We start from the raw sequence: 19,431 nt of genomic DNA on the forward strand, positions 1-19,431 counted from the left end.
TTCTGATCACCTGACTGCCCTATATGCCCCAAGTCATCACACAACGGGAAAGTTACAGAGCAGATCACCCTGACACTTAAGCCAGACTGACAGGACTGTAATTCCCCAGAATCCTCCTCCCCACACCTCTCCCAGATTGGAGTCACACTTGCTAACCTCCAGACAACTGGAACCTTACCAGTTTACCATGACTGCTCATAAATTATTGAAAATGGCAGGGTGAGCACTATGGCCAGGTCCACCAGAGTGCCTGAATGAATTCTATCCAGCCTTGTTGTCTTAGGAACTTCCAAAACATATAGGAAGGCATGTACAGTTTTCTCAGCGGGTTATAAAGACTTCATCAGTCTTCGCACTGAAGCAATTGGGTAGCCTTGAGAACAACTGATCTTACTAATATAGATTGAAGAAAAAAAGGGAATTAAATAATTCAGTCTTATCCTCATCTTTCATAACAACACCTTCAGATCAAGTAAAGGCTGGAGGTTCACTTTAATCCTGTTTTTACTCTTGATGTATTTATAAAAGCATTTTTATCATCTTTTACTCCAGTAATCAAATAGAGTTCCATGTGGGTTCTGGTCATTCTAAATTTTCTCCCTGCACAGCTTAACAATATCCACAGTCACCCTGAGATGTCTGCATCTTCTTCCAGAGCTCCGTTTTTTCTTCTTCCTGAGTTGCAGAAGCAGCTCTCTGCTCACCAAGACTCATCTCCCCTCCTTGCTTGATTTTCAGCACACTGGGTCATACTGCTCCTGGACCTTTCACATGTCATCCTATTCTGCCCTCTAAAAATCCAAGGTATTGAATACTGTTAATCACCTTATTGACTACACCAGGGATCAAAATCAAAGATTTCATCATTGTTATGCCCAAGACAGACTCCAACCATCACACCACCCAAGCGCCCTTCCCTGTTTGCACACACACACCCAGGTTAAGTGAAGCCTTTTCTCTATCATCACCTGTGTCAGGAAGTCATCATTCACTCCAGGAATCTCAACTGGATTTTTACCAGACATCTGGGAAGTTAAAATACCCCACCAGAACAACTCTAATGAGCATGAGATTTCCTATACTTGCTTGTAGAATATTTCTTGCCTTCATCCTGGTTGAGTGGTCTATGACAGACTCTCACTGTATTATCAATATTAATGGCCTTGGCCTTAACCCTGAAAAAGTCAACCCTTTCAGTACCATTGCCCAGCTCCATGCAGTCACAGTACTCCCTAACACACAGGGCTACCCTTCATCTCCTTCACTTAAGAGCACCAAATTCTCCAGGCACATGAATTATCACAGGCCTCAGTGAGACATGGTGGAGGGATATCATAGCCCTGAGACTTAAGTAAAACTTCCAGCTCCTCTTTCTTTCCTAAGCTCTCTGTGTTTGCATAGAGGTACTTAAGCAGGGCTCCTAGTGAAACTGTTTTGTTGGACAAAATAGCTGCAATTCCTTTGTGCTGCTTTTCAGGTGTGTTCTAGCTGACCAGCCAAATCTATGGCTAAAACACAAATCCCATGTCCATAAACTGATTGATTCAGCAGACTTAACTGGTCAAGTCAAAGCTTTTTCCTTTGACCAACAGAATCAAAGACCATCTGTCCAGAGCCTCTTACAGCTGCTCCAAGGACCCCACAGTCCTTCAAGATATGCTCTGGACCGCCCTTGAGAGTTTTTGGCGCCCACATGAAATAACAGATGTAGAGAACAGTGGGCTATACAAGACTCAGTAGTTTCTTGGCAACCTCATCATGTGGCAACAAACCTCTAGAGAGTAAACCAGGTCAACAAATGAGCACCCCTGCTCCACAAAGGAAAAAGTCTCCTCCTGCTATCACCCATTGATGTTTCTTGTGTGGACTGGTCATTACACGGGGAACAGACCAAGTTGGTTCATTTAACACCTGTATCTCCCCTGAGATGACAAGTCCTTCCTCTGAAGCCTAGTAGTTCTGCAAGCCATACTAAGCTTCCATTCCTCCATTTTCAGTATCATCTCTCCTGTGAGGGGAGAATTCCGGCCATGGGTTCACTGCAGACCACACATGGAACCATGTTCCTCACTCCTCCTCAGCTTTCCCAATATGGTAGTCTTCACATCACCTACTGCAGGAGCTGCTCTATCTGGCAACAACCTTCAAAAGCAGGTTTACTGCCCATCCCTACCCCAGGAGCAAAGTCCAGGGCAACAACAGAACAGAAAGTCAACAGGGGAGAATAGAAAATGAATACCAAAATATTGCTTTTGGTTTTACGTAGCAACGCATTTCCAGGATTTACCCCTGGATAACTTTCAATGGCTGCAGAGGAAAGGTAACAATTTGTAAAACACATATGAACAGTATTATTAGTTCTTCACTGAGTGTTAATCCCGTATCTTCAGCTCATCTTATATCTATTAAATATTACAATAATTTTTGGATCAAGACATCTCCCTTCTTAATATTAGAAGTCCCACATACACTTCACCTACAAAAGTAAACGAAAATCTTCTGATCAGCAACCTAGTAAATGAAACGCTAAGTCTTATGTAACTAATACATTCCCAATGTAGATTTCACCAACAGTAAGTTTCCACATCTCACGTACATCACATCACATCTCATCTTTTCCAGTAAACTCAACTGTTATGATTAATAAGTATGTCATCTTTTCTACAGGAAAAGCAAGTGAGCACTACATACAATCTCAGGTTCCTCAAAAGTCACTGAAGTAGCTTCAGAATAGCAATATTACATTTCAGAGACACATTAAATATGTTTGGCTTGTAACACTAACTGAGGGACTTCCTATAGCAATGAATACAATTAAGGGTATTCACAAGAGAAAGAAAGCTACTGTGATCCTGAATTATTCTACCTTATAACCCCATTTGCAGACAAAATAGTACAGAAGAAAAGCACATCTCCTTTCTAAAATAAGTAAAAAAAGCCCTCATTCCTAGCTTCACACACTCAGACTTGAAATACTTTATGCGGTTATTCTGTTACTTAGTCCTTTCAGTTAAGTTTCCTTGCCCTCTCTTCTTCTAAAGCTAAACTAAGAAACTTCCAGATAAGCAAAATTGTTCTTGCTCTTTGTCTAATCAGTGATAATCCACACCAAGTTCTAAAGGAAAGCTATCGATATTCAACATTTTCAGAAAATGTCATCAACTCTGGATACATTTCTGGGTCATGTATTCCCCAGAGAAATACATTAAATAGTCATTTCCCAATTCAGTTAGTTAGAGATGACTTCTGCCTTAAGGCAAAACCATACAGCCACCATTGTGTTTGTCTCTAGAGGTAACAAGATAAAAAGAATTACACAAGCAGCTGTCATTTTTCTCCGTGCAACATTTGATTAAGAGAACAGAACACACCATTCAAGTTCTACAGTTGAGTAAATATTCCTGAAATGTTAAAAACCAATTATACTTCTTTTTGCCATAGATTCATTTGAGAACTTTTTATTTACCTCCCCCAATACCCCAGAAAGATGACATTGTGCATATCTGCAGAACAAATTCAGTAGCGTATTCTCTTCTTATGACTGGGACATCTTTGAAGTCCTAACTACAATATGAAATTTTAAGTCAATAACGTACATAAATCACTAATAAAATGCCAATCTGCATCCTACTTCTACATATATTGAGGGAGACATTGAATAAAGATGCATTAAATAAGTCACCTAAAAAAACTAATATCAATAATTATGCAAACTAAAACACAACTCGCATGTCTGCAAAAGTGAAATAATTTGGAATGATTAGACATCTGTATTTTGTTTGTATAACATAGTCAACAAAACAAAACAGCATTTTCTGAACCTGCCTGTACTTCAAATAAGCCCTTCTTCACACTTAAAATGAACTAAAAGCGTACTGTGAAGTGACCACCTGATTCTTCATCCACCAGACTTCCCTTTTTGAACCTTCTAATTTATGTAAATTGTTAAAAGTGAAAACTTTGCAAGTCACAGACTGAGGAAGACAGAAAAAGCATTCTAACTTCTCTGAACTTTTAATCGGTTTCAAAACTAAAGGAAATCTTGAGATTTACACTTAAGATGCATTTAATAATATAATTTGCTTATACATCCTTTAGGAATAACCGTGTCTCCCAAGTCTATCATTGCTAGAGGGAACAATTCTCACCTTAAATAAATGACAAATTGTACTTCAAGTAACATAGGTTCATATAAAATTAAAAATCTCAACTGCACAGAGAAAGATAAAGAATACAGCAAATCAGCTCTCCCCAAAACTAAATCTTGTCTGTGCTCATTACGTCATTAAGCTAAAGGAACGTGCTGTTTTGGATATAAAAACATCCAGAAAAACTTACGTAATGATCGCCGTCTCTTATTCTTCAACTTTCTTCTTTTATTCATTCCAGCTTTAGATGGAGATTCCTCTTTGGCCTTTGGTTGACTGGCTACTTTTGAAGAGTTTTGCTGGCTGAAGTGTGTGGGCACGTGACGGGCAAGTCCTCCCTGAGATGCAAAGCTGGCATTGCACCCACCAACTACACACTAATGAGGGAAGAAAAATGAAACAGCTGCATCAGAGCACTGCATGGCAGTCATTCACAAAGGTTTCATAGATCTTCCAATTTACTTTTCCTGGCTCAACCTCCAACACATTTAAAGAAAGATAAACTCTTAATGAGCATGTGATTCCAAAAATAGAAACAAAAGAATCTGAAATAAATTCCCATCTGAACTTTGCAACTTTGAACAGTTATTTCATGGTGCAATCACTTTTTAAAATGCTTTACTATACTCTTCAGTATGGTATAGCAGCAAATTTGTCTTGAACAATGCACTGAATAATCCTTCTCATAGAAAAAACACAACAGAACAACTTTTCCCCTACAGACCAGCATTATATCTGCTTGCCCTTTTGAACACTGTACTGTTACTCTGTATTACCCCACAGTTCTGCAGCCTTCTGTACTCGATACAATAGTGTTCTATAACCTCTCTCTGTTGACAAAGTAGAAGTAAATTTTTTCAAATAAAAAAAAAATAAATCCCCAACCACATGAAATGTGACAAAGCACTTTGTATAAATGCCATACAAAGTCAATTATTATATTTCACTTGTCTAAAACTAACTAGTTACTAATAAGTAACTTGAAAAATTTATTAACACTATTCATGTCTATTTTGGAATAGTATAATTACTTCAGAAGTATTTAATGAAGAGATTCCATTTTCTTAGAAACAGAAAAATAAGATGAGCTCCAGTGACTGGGAGAAACACAGAAACCACAAGATACATAAGACTAAGCTAGTAAAGCCCACAATAACTATTAGTATTTTTGTACTTGGTTTATATTCACAGTTCAGTAAATCGTATAGTTGGAGTGGGAGGCACAAATCTTTTGTGCTCTGAGCTTACAAGGGTAAAAGAAAATAGAAGTATCCCATCACGAGCTGCACAGAACTGTGTATCATCTCTTCACTGCAAACTGATGTGGCAGCTGCAACAGCAGTTCAGCAACAAGTAATGGTGCAACTATATACATAACACTAAGTTTTCTCTGAGGACTAAAGAAGAATTTGCAAGCTCAAATAATCTGTCCCAAGCCTGCACATTTGATTGAAAGACAAGATGACAGCAGCAGAATACCACTCAGCATGTTTTGTTCTTAACACCCAGCTGTGCTGTTTTCCAACTGTGGCTGCTAAAAAAATGAAACCTGAAATGTTTATCTCTGCCTTGCTCCTAACAAACTGTTTTCTTCAATTATTCTAAAACAGGAATATAGTGTTAATAAAGAGAAACGTGTTATCCCCATTGACTTCATACATGCTACTGGACTACAAGATTACATGATAATAAAAGTCAAGAATAGGAGGATATTTTTAGTAATTTTATTCAAATGGTTTTTAGAAAAATTCCTTCAAAGCTTGGTACTGAGCTAACTAAAACCATGTAATTCCCTGAAAAAAAGCTTCAGGACAACATATGTAACTCTCCCCCATCTCCACCACTAATAAGCATCTCAAGAAACATGGTGATCTCTAACAAAAACTTACCGCCTTGCTCTGTAATTACCCAAGTTCAAATAAGAGCAATATTGTACACTTACACTGTAAAGACTTACAGTAAGAAATAACATATCTGTATTTGGTACAATACAAAGTATTGTTATCTCATTTACAATAAGGAAACTACAGTGTAATATTATTACAGTGAACTAATACTGAAGATGAAATGTTCATTGCATTAGAGATGAACAAACTCAACTTATAGACACAGATAAATGTGTCTATTAGTTCAACTGCTATTTTTGTTCTTCTGTTCTGAAGTCCTTGAAGCACCTGCTCTCTGGCTTACAAAAGCAGTTTTACAAAACTACACTAAGCAAATAAATCTAAACTTAGGTTTAACTTCCATTAAGGTGCTACTGCCAAGCTTCTAGCTCTTTCTGATCCTACAAGCGCTGACAAAAAGAAAATGAACACAAACTAAGGCTATATCCTTAAGTTCAACCACACATTAGCAAATTAAAAGTTCAGTCTTTCCAAGGCCTTCCTAGAGGTCAGAAATAAATTGACATCTTGGTACAATGCATTTATTACCACTTTTTCCAAGTGTAGTATCAAAAAGCAACACCTTCTGAGTATACAAATATAGCAATGGCATAATTCTAAAACACTCTAAAACACAACTTCGTAAGACTTTGTAAGACAAAAAGCAGTCTTATGACTGACTATGGTTTGACCCAGTGTCACAACTTGAGTTTTGCAGATAATCAACACAGATTCACTACAGAAAATACTTTTTGTTTAACCGCAGTTTGACTTTTAAGTCATTAAGTCCTCCATATATGCTAACTGCAACTGGCAATCATATTTTTCCAGAAAGGCTACTTACAGTCTGCAGCCTCAGCATGAAATATCTGCAAAGATCATCACATTCACATGCTGCATGGTTTGACACTACCAGATTGTATCACGAAGTAATCAACAGCTGATATATCAAAGACAACAACAAATGTCTTTGTAGTGGACAGAAGACAGTAGAAGAGGAGAAAAAAATAAATTCTTACCTGTTTTTTTTTTTCTTTTTTTCTCTAAAATAATATATCCAGCAATCCGTTACTAATGGATAAAGTCTCTTCTCTCCAAAGATAAAGGAGCAGTTCAGGCTGTCACTTCAGGATCTCTGGACGGTAAGTCACACCAAATCAGCTTCCCACCAGATAATTATACAGATCTAGAGGGCTTCTAATAAATCAAACTCAACTACTAAGCACAACTTTACACCAGTCTCTTAACTTTTCCCCAAAAACTTTTACCTCAAAATTTTGCATTTAGTTTGCAATATAATAGGTTGGGTCCGGATTGGTGGATATGTTACTTCAAGAGAAAATAAGTCAACACATAAGAAGTTTAATTTCTCCAGTGTACCCATACCCACCATTATTAATGGGCAACAGCGACCAGTGACAAGGCATTAAAGTATCTATCAATGTAGATTCTTTTTTTCCTCTCAAGTTCAAAATAACCAAATGGCCATTTTTAAAAATATTCAATGTGAATTTTTTTTAATAAATTCAATATTACTATTTTAGACATCTGGACAAACCCTACTAACTCATCATTTGAGCATTAAAGCAGAATGCCTTCACATTTTCTATCTGCATCTGCAATGTTCTAATGAATAGAGGATATTCTGCCAAAAGAACAGTCAATATGAATTCCAAATGATGACTGAATTTGCTTGGTTTTGCCTTCCAGATTTCAACAATATGTTACTCTATTATGAGTCACATTAAGTGGACTTACTCCGTAATGGGTTTTGAAAGTTAGCTGGTAGAATGAGCGTGAGGGTTCCATTTTATTATTACTTCCCCCTTCCCCCCCCCCCCCCCATTTTCCTTTAAAGCAAAGAACAGAACCCTGAAACAAATTTCTGTACTGCCATTTGATGTTGCTGCTGGAAGCATTCACCCTGTGAGCAAACCTTGCGTGACTGATCTTAAACATTAAGAGCACACCCACTAGAATCAGTATGTGAAAGCAGCTTGGTACCATACCCACACAGTCTTGTACTTATGGAGGATTGCTGTCAGCAATTATTTTGCTTAAAATCTCCCACACATTTGAGCTCATTTTCCCATTTGTTCTTTCACTGTGCCTAACACTTTTTATTTGTTCATCTACATAACACACTAAGAGCTCTTTTGGTATGTCTACAAGTAACTTTCAATGCCTTCTACAGCAGCAACTAGCAGTTCAAAAGTTTAAGCGCCAGTGCAGTGTCACAGCACAATAACTATTCAACTATTTATTTAAAACAGCCAAATTTAAGACAATTCCTTCTTGGCTTGCCAAAGAGTTACCAGCATCAGTTTTCTAACTCAGTCTGTTCCTCTACTTCCATCTGTCTGCGTGTTCTGAAAGCCCAGAAGTTTAAGTTGCTGAACTTCAGATAGGAGCTCTACTAAACAACGATACCCCTGATCTTCCACCCATTTTTAAAAAGCTGCTAAAATTATACAAGTACAGAGCTAAAGAATGTTTATATTTGCCTTTCAACTCTAGATATAAAATAACACACAACGTGAACATACTAAATATCTTCAGGGAAATGATTACACGCTCTGAGAACACCTTTATTAAATGAATGCCTACAACAGCAAAAAGACTGAAGAAATTGCTTATAGAAGTCTGGTTCTTGCTAAGAGAAAACTTCCAGTAACACAGAAGCAAAAAACTTCAGGTACTAAGAAGAGCAATATTAACTTCAAAATGTCTAACAGCAGGCCATAGGCAGCCACTGAAGTTCTCAGACCAGAAATACATTCCAGAAGACCAGTCTCTCTGCTCCTCTTGACAAGAGGAACAAATGCGGGAAACAGATCCTACCAAAAATATGATTCAAGAACTATACAGCTTTGCAGACATATCTGATAAAAGACTGAGAACTAGCTACAGTGCTTAATGCCTCATTTAACTGACATGCTTTTGCTTTGGAGGTTACCTTGGGAAAGAATATTTTCTAAACAATGAATCAGGGACGACTGCTTCCAAAGTAGAAATCCAATCCATCCAGTATCAAAAACTTTGAAAAGGGGAGGAAATACAACAGAAAAACAAAGAAATTCTTGGGCTAAGGAGGAACTGAGGTCCAGAGTTCTATCCCAAAGATCTAGAGTATTACTTTTGCATTAGTCTAGCAGATGAGTAAGATGTAAAATATCTCCTACTTAGTAAATGTACATATGCTACTAGGAAGTTGCCCAATATATAAGCAAATGCACCTTCTCCGTGACATCTCTACAGCAGTATTCAGGGGTTCACACTAAACCACACACACAGAAACTACGGAGGAACTTACAAAAATACAAAACAATTGCCTCTGTAATTAATAAAAGGGTTTGTTTCAGAGACAAATGAACTACACAGTTACATAGTTTATGTGCATATGTAGACAAGGCAGGTAAACTCACAAAGAGCTTTTAAAATGGAAGCACAGCAGCTCATTCACAGCAGGACACAGTTTTTAAATCAATGGACAGCATTACAGGCATCACAAAAAACAGGGAATTAAACCCACAATGGGCAACTACATAAAACGAATTTATTCACAGACAAAAGGTAAGCAAGACAGGAACGTAACCTTCAACTGAATAGACCTGCAAAAGGCAGCTTTAGACTTCAGTCAAATCCCAACTGCTTTCTAATATTTTTGTCCCTTCTTTTGACTAGAGATGAAGGAACAGTGCCCTGCCACATATTTATTAATCTCCTACCTTCATTAAACAATTATAGTTTTCTCATAACTTTACAAAAGTAAATTTCCTCTGCATTTTATCATCACCTCCATAGCTAACATCCTTTGCCTTTTCTTAAAACCACCCTGAGCAGTTCTTCAGACAACAGAACCAAGCTCTGTCATTTCTACTGCCTTCTAAGTAAACCCCTCACAAATTCTGGCATTTGTTTATGAACAAAAGAGTGAATGCCTTGGCATTTTTCAGAGTCCTCTAAACTGATGATTCCTTCCTATAAGCTAGAGCTCCAGTGTGACCTTACAAAGCAATAGATTTTCTTTTTTTGTTCATTTTTTTTTTTTTAATTTAGGTGTTTATTTTTTTAATTTAGATAATCAAGAACAAGGTCTTCAATACAACTCTAACTCGAAAAACTTTGGCTTCTGCTAGAAATGTGAGGAATTAAGGTTTATAAGAACAGCTAAAATGCAAAACCATTTTGGTTTTGAACTGATGTAAGACAAAGCAACAGCTGATCCTTCGTGTTATTTCTTAAGTGATTTTCTATCAGACAGATTTCAAAAGCTTGAAAAAGTAAGGAATCAAGTGAAGAAAGGAGTCTAGTTAACTAACAGGTTATCACAATCACATCACGTGGGCTCAGAGGACTACATTCATGGGGGAACAAAAGAATTTTACTAAGTTCACAACACAATTATCCTCCACCCAAAGCTCCCAGGAACAGATTGGAAAATATGAAGATAAAATACAAACAGAAACACTGAAGACAACGGTAGGGAAAAAAAACAAAAGGAAATGACACACTTTGAGCTACAACAATAAACTACTGCAATTCTAGCCTATGTTTTATTCTTTCCCCAAGAGTGGCCAGGGGAAACTAGCTGGGGAAATAATCCACACTTAACACAAGATGTTTATTATCAGAACCAACTGTTTGAAACTGCAGGGTTTTAAAGAGGCTAGCCAAAAAAAAAAAAAACCAAAAAAACCCAAAACCTGAGATATTACTTTTACTCACTTGGCTGGATAACACTCCCAAGACTCAAGAAGTACTCTTTTTCTTGAGGTATACTCTCCTCTTTTAAACTCAGTATCTCTAAATTGAGTTTCTTTGATCTATAACAAGCAAGTACACAAACTAACCCACCAGAAGACTCATAAGACCAAAACCTGCCACTGCACTTTAAAGCACACCCCCAGTTCTAAAATGAGAAGAAAGAAGGTACAAGTTTCCCCCAGTTATTCATTTTCAAGTTTGATTCAAGGATTTGCAGTTACAATCAGATCAGTTACTGGAACAATCATATTTGAAAGCTTCTTTCAGAGATCTATGATCCTTACGCTAGCTTCCAACAGCATGCTAACTTAATTCCTTTGAACAAAGAATACAATAATCTCAAGAACAGAATTTACTCCCTGCCATTCATTCTGTATGAAATGTTCATACTAAACCAAGCAGTTTGGAAGGGAAATATATATATATATATAATATTTCACCTGCACTGAACTATTTTCACCCTCTGGGTTTTGAGTATAGTTTTCTGTCATAGCTACTATAACAAGCTGTGCAGAAACAATAACTTCTGAGAGAGGTCACTGTAACGGGAAAGTACTTTTTTGTAATAAAACTGCCCTAAAATTTAAAAGAAGTAGATGACATTATGCAAGAAGACAGAAAACAAGCAGAGAAGCAGTGACTAAAACTTGATGGGCTGGGGCAAGGAAGGGGAAGGAAGGTATAAAGTGCTACCTAGATGTAATAAAAAAGTACCCTCATTCATTTTTCAAACCCTAGATGGAAGAACTTCAATCTGAAGTAGCGTGGGTGAGACTTACCATCAAGTGATCCAGGACTGACAGCTATGAACTGCCCCAACTGTATCCATAAGAGGATGAAGCAACTCATTAATAACGGATTGGTGGATATGGGAATGATAAACATTACTATACCTAGAATTGCAGGTACAGATTAGGGGAAGAAAGAAAGAGAAAGTTAGAAAATACTACGCAGGTAATACAGTCAGCTCAATGGTCCTGCAATCCTGACTTCCTTATCATTCTCAGAGAAGTTAACCACACACAGACACTGACTGTTTCAACTGAATATTGTTAACAAAAACAGCTCATTCAAGCACAGAATGAGCACCATCAGGCACCATCCAAAGCGTGAAGCATGAGGCAAAGCATCTCGCTGTTACACCATAAACAGCTCAGCTTTGAAAAGGACAAGTAACTGAACACAAGCATTATTTTAGTTCAGATTACCCTACTGTTCACAGGTTTAAAAGAACAGGGACAGAGAAGCAGTATCTTCAATTGTGTTTCATAACAACAGAATCTTTGGGTAGTGTCAAAGACAAGTTTATCTCACTTGGTAAGTTTTAACAAATCCTCCTGTGACAGCATTTTTCAATTAATACATTACATAAGGAAAAATAAAGAGATTTCTCATAAAATAAAGGATAATATACCTTGCTATGAACCTTACCTTGAAAGGTTTGTCCCCACTGTGTGTCAGCATATGCCTCTGCAACCAACTTTGACTTGTTGAAGGTGTATTATATACTTTGCAACCTTTCCACAAGCAAACAAACACCTGATAAAGTAAAAATATGGTCAGTTTATACAAGACAACGAAAACAGTAAGAAAAAATTAATTAGCAAAGAAGCATGCTAAAAGAATTTTGAATCAAGCATTTATTCTGTAACACACTTCTCATCTCACCAAGGCCAAAACAACTGAAACCACAAGTAGTCAAAAATAAAACATAAAAAGCCAGGCAATCCTGCAGATAAATACAACCAAGAGCCACAGCTTGCACTTGCCCTGTGTATCAGTATCACCCAAGCACTGAGATGTAAAATTTTTATATGATGAAATTCACGTTTTCTGGATAGCAAAAATATAAAGGATAAAATGGTTTCATCTCATAAGGAAGAAATAACTGCCTTCTTAAAGAAAAGTTAAAGCCTTAATTAAAACACAGTTGTTTAAATATAAGTCTCATAATACAGAATACTGGATAACCCTAGTTAAGGTTTTAAGCTCACTTCCTGATGAATAAAGTTAAAATCTTCCATAGGATTCAAAATCTATGGGTGTTTAGCTATTTCCATGTACAGATTAGTCACACGCACAATAGTGCATTAAAGGGAGTAGAACTTACTCATGCTGCTTTTCTCTCTCCTCTCATTGTGTCTATCTATAACCTAGAGAATAAAAAAGCTCAATGAACTTGGCTTTCATCAGAAATTCCTCAACAAGCCTGTGTGTGAAGGGAGGTACAGCCCTAATTTTTAGCAGCAGAATACAGTCCCCAGGACTAGCATTGTCCAAAATACTTTCAGAATACCTTTCAGAACTGCAAGCAGCTAATTGGATTTGAGTTTCTTGTTCTCTTTCAGAGATTAAAAAAACTGAACCTTCAAAAGACTGTACTTCCAAAACAAAAGAATAGCCAGAGGAGTGCTATGTGCTTGCTATATAACATACAGACAGCCCAGCTTACTAATGCAAAGCTGGAAAACCTTGTACTCCTATGTGACTGATCAAGGCTTACTGACACGAGGCCTAACTTTACGATGCTTTGGTGTCTGCTCCTTCTCAGTTTTAAAGTCTTCCTGTAGCCACTGAACTGGAATTTTCAGATTTCTGGTAACAAAACACTTCATTAATTGTCCCAGTATCTCCATCATCAACTGCAGAGCACTCAGAAAGGAACTACTATGAAACAACAGGTTGTTGAAACACAACCTCCTCAGAAAACGTGCACTAGGTTTTACAGCAACCCACAAGAAACCCCAGCAAGGCTTTTTGGGAACACATCTCTGAAGGCTGAATCCAAACTATTTCTAACAAAACATTTCAGGGAGTTAAAACTATTATTCCACTAGTATGAAATGAGTATCCTGGACATTCATGATTCTACATGGAGTAGAACTGCTATCTTAGTATTAACTTCGAAAATACACATATTACAAACATAAATGCAACATGATAAGCAGCTTAAAAGTTCCCAGTAAGCTTTTACTACTTCTTTCACGTTTATATTCATTGAGTTGATTAAGTTTTGAAATCCAATGAAAATCCCTAGAAGATGCACCACTTAACCGCCTCACCAGCAGATGGCGAACCAACCCTTGGAAGAAAACAGCCAGCATCATTCCCCAGCAGAGCGTCCAGTGGAGAAACTTTTCAACAAATAAATCAACTCCACCAGGGGGAATAAAAGGAGTGTGAACTGAACACAATAATCAGGCACACAGCGTTATCTACAGCTGTCTCTTTCAGAAAGGTGAATACAGTGACGTTTTCGAAGTAAAAATATCCACAAATCACCAAACGTAAACCAAAATTACCAAACGTAAACACACAAATACAGCATGAAACATTTTTCAGGTTTTTCAATCTCTTTCTAAGGGGTCGCGGGTGGGACAAAGGTCACCAAAGATGCATTTATATGAAATTCCACAGGATACTGATACATCTCATCCACTTAATTGTTTCATCCAGGATACACGTAACACGTTTATAAACCCACAAATAGAACTACAAAAGTCTGTCTCATGGGTGACTAAGAAGCTGGCACATTGGTCAGATGATTCTGCCTGGAGTTTGGACTGAAAAAAGTCACTAAATATCAAGCTGGAAGTTCAGCCATAACAATTAACATGAGCTAAATGCAGCCAATGAGTCACAATGACACAACTGGAGAAGTGCAGAGTTAATATCACACTACTTAGAGATTATTTAAAACCTTAAAATTGTGAGACCTACCAAAACCACACCACTTAACCAGATATTAAACTTAAATACATACTTCAGTTAAAAGCAAAATAAACTAGGTGCAGTCACATTGAAGGTGTAAGACCTGCCACCAGTACTACAAACAGAACTGTTCTGCTAAGACTCATACTTCCAAGACAACCAGTCTTACTTCTTATATCTACCCATATATATTTTATTAATAACAAGACTCCCATTTGTAAAAATAAACAAGATGTGACTTAGCCTGAGTTAACACGCAGTAGCACATACACTATAAGTTACAAGAAAATTAATTCCAAGTATTTCTATTAAAAAAACAGCATATCAGGATGCTGAGAAATTACTAAATCTATTAAAATTTCAATAGATTCAATTACTTTATTAAGAACATATTTTCTTACAGCTAGCCATTCAATCAAAACCATAGAATGGAAAAATAGAGTGAATTGTTTAAAACACAACAGCTGAATACCCAATACCACATTGCCGAGGGCCTAATCTCAGTTGTCACTGGCTAAAGAACTGATATTTTATAACACAGAATTACTACTATCATTAAGAAGTGCAATATCAGTAAATAAAGAAGAAAAGAAATAACACCAACCCCTCCTCGCTGACCATCCACATGTATGGAGCGAATATGATCTGCCAAATCCGGGCTGGAGCTGAAGCAAGCGTGGCAGTGGTCCCAACAACAGTTATAAGCAATGCTTTTTGCAGAGGAGGCAGGAACTCCTTGTCCATTCATCATCACCGGAGTTGAACGTCCACTGGAAATTGTGCTGTCTACATCCATAATAGTGCTGCTTATGCTGTAAGAAGAAAGTTCGTGTTTGTTACACACTTTACTTGTTCCATTTAACTTTATGGCATTGTATCAGATACATTTAGGTCAAAAAGAATATCTTAACGTTATCACCTAAAATAAAGCATTCAGCCAGGCAACAGCCACTATCACTCTACTGTATAACACCTGGACAACAGCAACAGAAGACAGAACTGGAAAGTTTTATCCCACTCACTAACTTGCCAGAAAATCTTGTGTGGTTGCAGCTACTTCTAAGGCACATTTTTACTCAGGGGATGAGGGTAAAGCATGTGTGGTCAGACCAGAGATGTATCTACACCTACATTCACAACTGACCCTGAAGTTTTACAGGATGTTGAAGACTCCCACACTTAATTCCTTGCTCTGGTAGTATGACTATCACACACACAGATTAAATTAACCATTTGACCTTGTTTGGGGTTGTTGGTTTGGCAGTTTTTGGTGATTTCGTGTGGGTTTTTTTGAGGGTGGAGGGGAAAAAGGGGTGTGGGGAGGGCTGGGGAAGTAAACTTTTGTAAAGCAATTAGCAGCAACTGTTGGGAACATATGGACAGCAGGGTCATTTTTATCAGATGGTCTGTTATGAATCATGACAGATACAGAACTGAGCATGAAACTGGACCAGAAGAAAAAAACAAAACAAAACAACTGTGGTGCTCATTTCATATTAATGTAAGAATTACAAAGAATTATAGAGGTAGGAGGATGTTGTGCCTGGATAAAAATTAAATAACTACGGACATGCCTTTTTTTTAAACCTAGTAAAGAAGCTCATTGTCTTTTAGAACCCTTTACTTTTGTCTTCCATAAAGCCACAGAATCAGAGGACAGCTCATCTCTGAAAGGATCTCAGGGAGCTAATTAGTCAAATTTCCTGCTCAAACAGCAGCAAATAAGACCACAGAATCACAGAGTGACCCGGGTTGGAAGGGACCTCAAGGATCATGTAGTTCCAACCCCCCTGCCTGGCAGGGCCACCAAACATACACCTTTACTAGATCAGGTTGCCCAGGGCCCCGTCCAACCTGGTCTTGAACACCTCCAAGGACGGGGCATCCACAACCTCCCTGGGCAGCCTGTTCCAAGGCCTAACCACTCTCCTAGTGAAGAACTTCCCCCTAACATCCAACCTAAATCTTCCCTCTTTTAACTTAAAAAGATTGCCAGTACCTTCTACTTTTTAATGGGAAGTTTCTGCTACCATTCTAAACTGTTTTCGCAAACATCTTATTAACCTCATTTTGGAAAAAGGGAAAAGTTTCCTAGCATCTCATCAGAATTTCTAGTGTTGCAACTTTAGTCTGCCATCATCTTCTTCACTTTACAGTTGACAACTCCAGCCCTTCCTTTGCTATGCATTCCTTATCAGTAATAGAACAGCAATAACCCTCCCATTCTTATTCTAAAACTGAAGAAACCCCAGCCTCTCAGCCTCTCCAAGCACAGCATTTACTTCAGCTTTCTAACCAGCCTGGGGGCACTCCACTGGAGGCTTTCCAGTATGTCACTATCTGAGAGGCATCTGTCCAAATGGACAGAGTAATCCAGATGCAGTTTCAAAAGTGCCAGGTAAAGAGGAACTATTACTTCTGTTGACCTAACAGATATAGCTTTTCTAGTACAGTCTAGTACGTGGCAGTGGTATTTACCTAAGTGTCTTTACAGTCTTCTGAGTAAAATGCATGGAAAAAATAAAAATCAAATGGCATTACTTTAAAGGAAATGTTGCTCCATATTTCTGATGCCATACTCACTATCATTCTATAACATATTTTGACATGGATGAAACAAAAACTGCACCACTAGTCAAAATTTAAGGGTATCACCAGCACATCTGCTCTTCTGCTTTAAAATAATTTCACAGAATGATCCGGGTTGGAAGGGGCCTCAAGGGTCATGAATCTCCAAATCCCCGCCACCAACCTCCGTATTTAATACTAGACCAGGCTGCCCAGGGCCCCATCCAACCTGACCTAGGGAACTCATTTCATCATACTCCTTTGTTCCTTTAACCACTGCTAGCTACCATCTCTTTCCTCATTGCAAAATTGCAATTTCCCTTGTTCATATTTCACCCCTTCTCAACCATAGGCATTTCACTCTGTTTGTCAATATCAAATTTCATGTTAAGGTAGCAGACTCCCTTCACTTCCAGTTAGACCTTGTCAACAGGTTTTTGCTTTTATAGAAGTCTATCAAACATGAATTTGCTAAACATTATACAAATACCATCATCTATTTTTCAATTTCATAAAAAAGACTAACCCTTTACACGGCACGCCTTCTCCCCACAAAAGACAAAATGGCTTCTTCCTGCTATGCAACATTTTCCCACATGCCCCTTGTTTATTTTGTTCCCTTTTCTATATCCTGCGTACAGCTTTCCACGCCCCACATCTAACCCCATCTTCTTTCTTCTGTACAAGTAGTAGCCGAGGTTCCTTTCACAACACAGGCTAGCAGTGATAAAGCCAAGTGGCCAACAGAAGCCTACAGATATGGTTTTGAACCTGTTCCATGTTTCTGCCTTTTCTCAAAAGTCTAATCTGTCATCACCAGAACTTTCCAAAAACACAACTAGAGGCCCAACAACGCTAAGAGTCTTTAACTACAAAATAATAGTAACAACTGTTAATATCCCTCTAGGAAGATAACAAACTTTAAGGTTTGTTGCAAGCAATCACATTTTTCCCCCCAGTGCCAGGTCCATAATAGATGCACCAGGAGACTGACATTTCTACCTTCTTTATCTGATATCTATGCCAAAAGTTATTCTTGAAAGTAAAATCTGTAAGATCAGGTTATGAAAGCAAAAACTACTGACAGTCAGCAGTCTGCCCTTGTGGTTAAGACCACCATTGGTATCCTGGGGGGCATTAAAAAGAGCATGGCCAGCAGGTCAAGGGAGGTGATCTTCCTCCCTACTCCACCCAGGAGAGGCCACATCTGGAGTACTGTGTCCAGTTCTGGGCTCTCAAGGATGACAGGGAACTTCTGAAGAGAGTCCAGAGGAGGACCACAGAGATGATTACTAGGGACCTGCAGCACATCCTCAGGAGGAAAGGCTGAGAGACCTGGGCTGTTCAGCCTGGAGGTGGGCAGGAGTAAAGTGGATGGGGCCGGGCTCTTTTTGAAGGTGCCCAGAAACAGAACACAAAAGGTAACGTGCACAAACTGGAACACAGACTGTTCAATCTGAACATGAGGGAAAACTTCTTTACTGTGAGGGTGAAGGAGCACTTTAACAGGCTGCCCAGAGCAGTTGTGGAGTCTCCTTCTCTGGATATATTCAAAACCTATTTGGACACTTTCATGCGCAGCCTGTTGTTGGGAAGCTGCTTTAGCAGAAGTGTTGCACTGGAAGATCCCTAGAGGTCCCTTCCAATCCCCATGTCTGCATGATAAAAAATAAGGTTAATTAGTAACCCGCTGTTCCTCCCACACATCCAAGTTCAAGAGTTATCCTAAAAGTTTTCGCAAAATCAGCATTCAGAAATAGTTTTGAATGTGTATGAGATGGCACATAGCCTAACTGATTCTGAATATAGTAACACGACACTGACCCGTGGTTCCAACAGGGAGTTGCTTAATCAAGGACAGCAAAGCACTACAGGTGCCCTATTAATACAACAGCTGCTTCAGATCGTATCAAGCGGATAAATAACCATAACTTCATTATGGTTGACAGGTACTGAAGTATAGAGTTTTATCCATGTTTTAAACAGGAGCTAAAGCTTCCAAGATTTGTACACTTGAGCCCACATTCCACATCCACTGAAAGCATTACGACCATTCCCAAAAACCCCACACAAAGGCATTGGCAAACATTTGTCTAAGAGGAGGTATGGACCTGATAACCAGGAGCACAGACCAAAAATAGTTATTCAAGCAAGGCTCTCTCAAGGGTTCCCTGCTTTTAAAGCCTGTTCTAAAGGGTGAAAATAACGAGAAAACACAACCCAGTACAAATTCAGTGAAGGACAAAGTATGGACATCTGCGTACATGTGTTCAGTTTCACCAGTTCAAAAGCATGGAAACTGAAGAATTTCTCTAAGCTGCAATACAAAAATTCATTGAGCATCCTGTAGC

The 19,431-nt window shown here is 38.3% G+C and overlaps 1 protein-coding gene across 10 annotated transcripts in view; it reads right to left on the bottom strand.

The window, feature by feature from the left end:
• AEBP2 (AE binding protein 2) overlaps window positions 1-19,431 on the bottom strand; it is a 49,076-nt gene that overhangs the window by 14,303 nt on the left and 15,342 nt on the right. For 6 of the 10 annotated variants that reach the window (XM_085543152.1, XM_015868226.3, XM_015868219.3 and 3 more), the window contains exons 2-4: window positions 15,117-15,324; window positions 12,233-12,340; window positions 4,339-4,525 (exon numbers count right to left, since the gene is read on the bottom strand). In XM_085543152.1, the coding sequence (XP_085399278.1) occupies window positions 4,339-4,525; window positions 12,233-12,340; window positions 15,117-15,324 (503 nt within the window). Of the gene's footprint in view, window positions 1-4,338; window positions 4,526-7,053; window positions 7,170-11,580; window positions 11,695-12,232; window positions 12,341-12,911; window positions 12,955-15,116; window positions 15,325-19,431 lie in introns of those variants that run through there. The other 4 variants (XR_014944663.1, XR_014944661.1, XR_014944660.1 and 1 more) reach the window with 4 other exon arrangements.

Source organism: Coturnix japonica, chromosome 1 (assembly GCF_054131305.1).
Source record: "Coturnix japonica strain WE chromosome 1, WE-NBRP24, whole genome shotgun sequence".
Taxonomy (NCBI): Eukaryota; Metazoa; Chordata; class Aves; order Galliformes; family Phasianidae; genus Coturnix; species Coturnix japonica.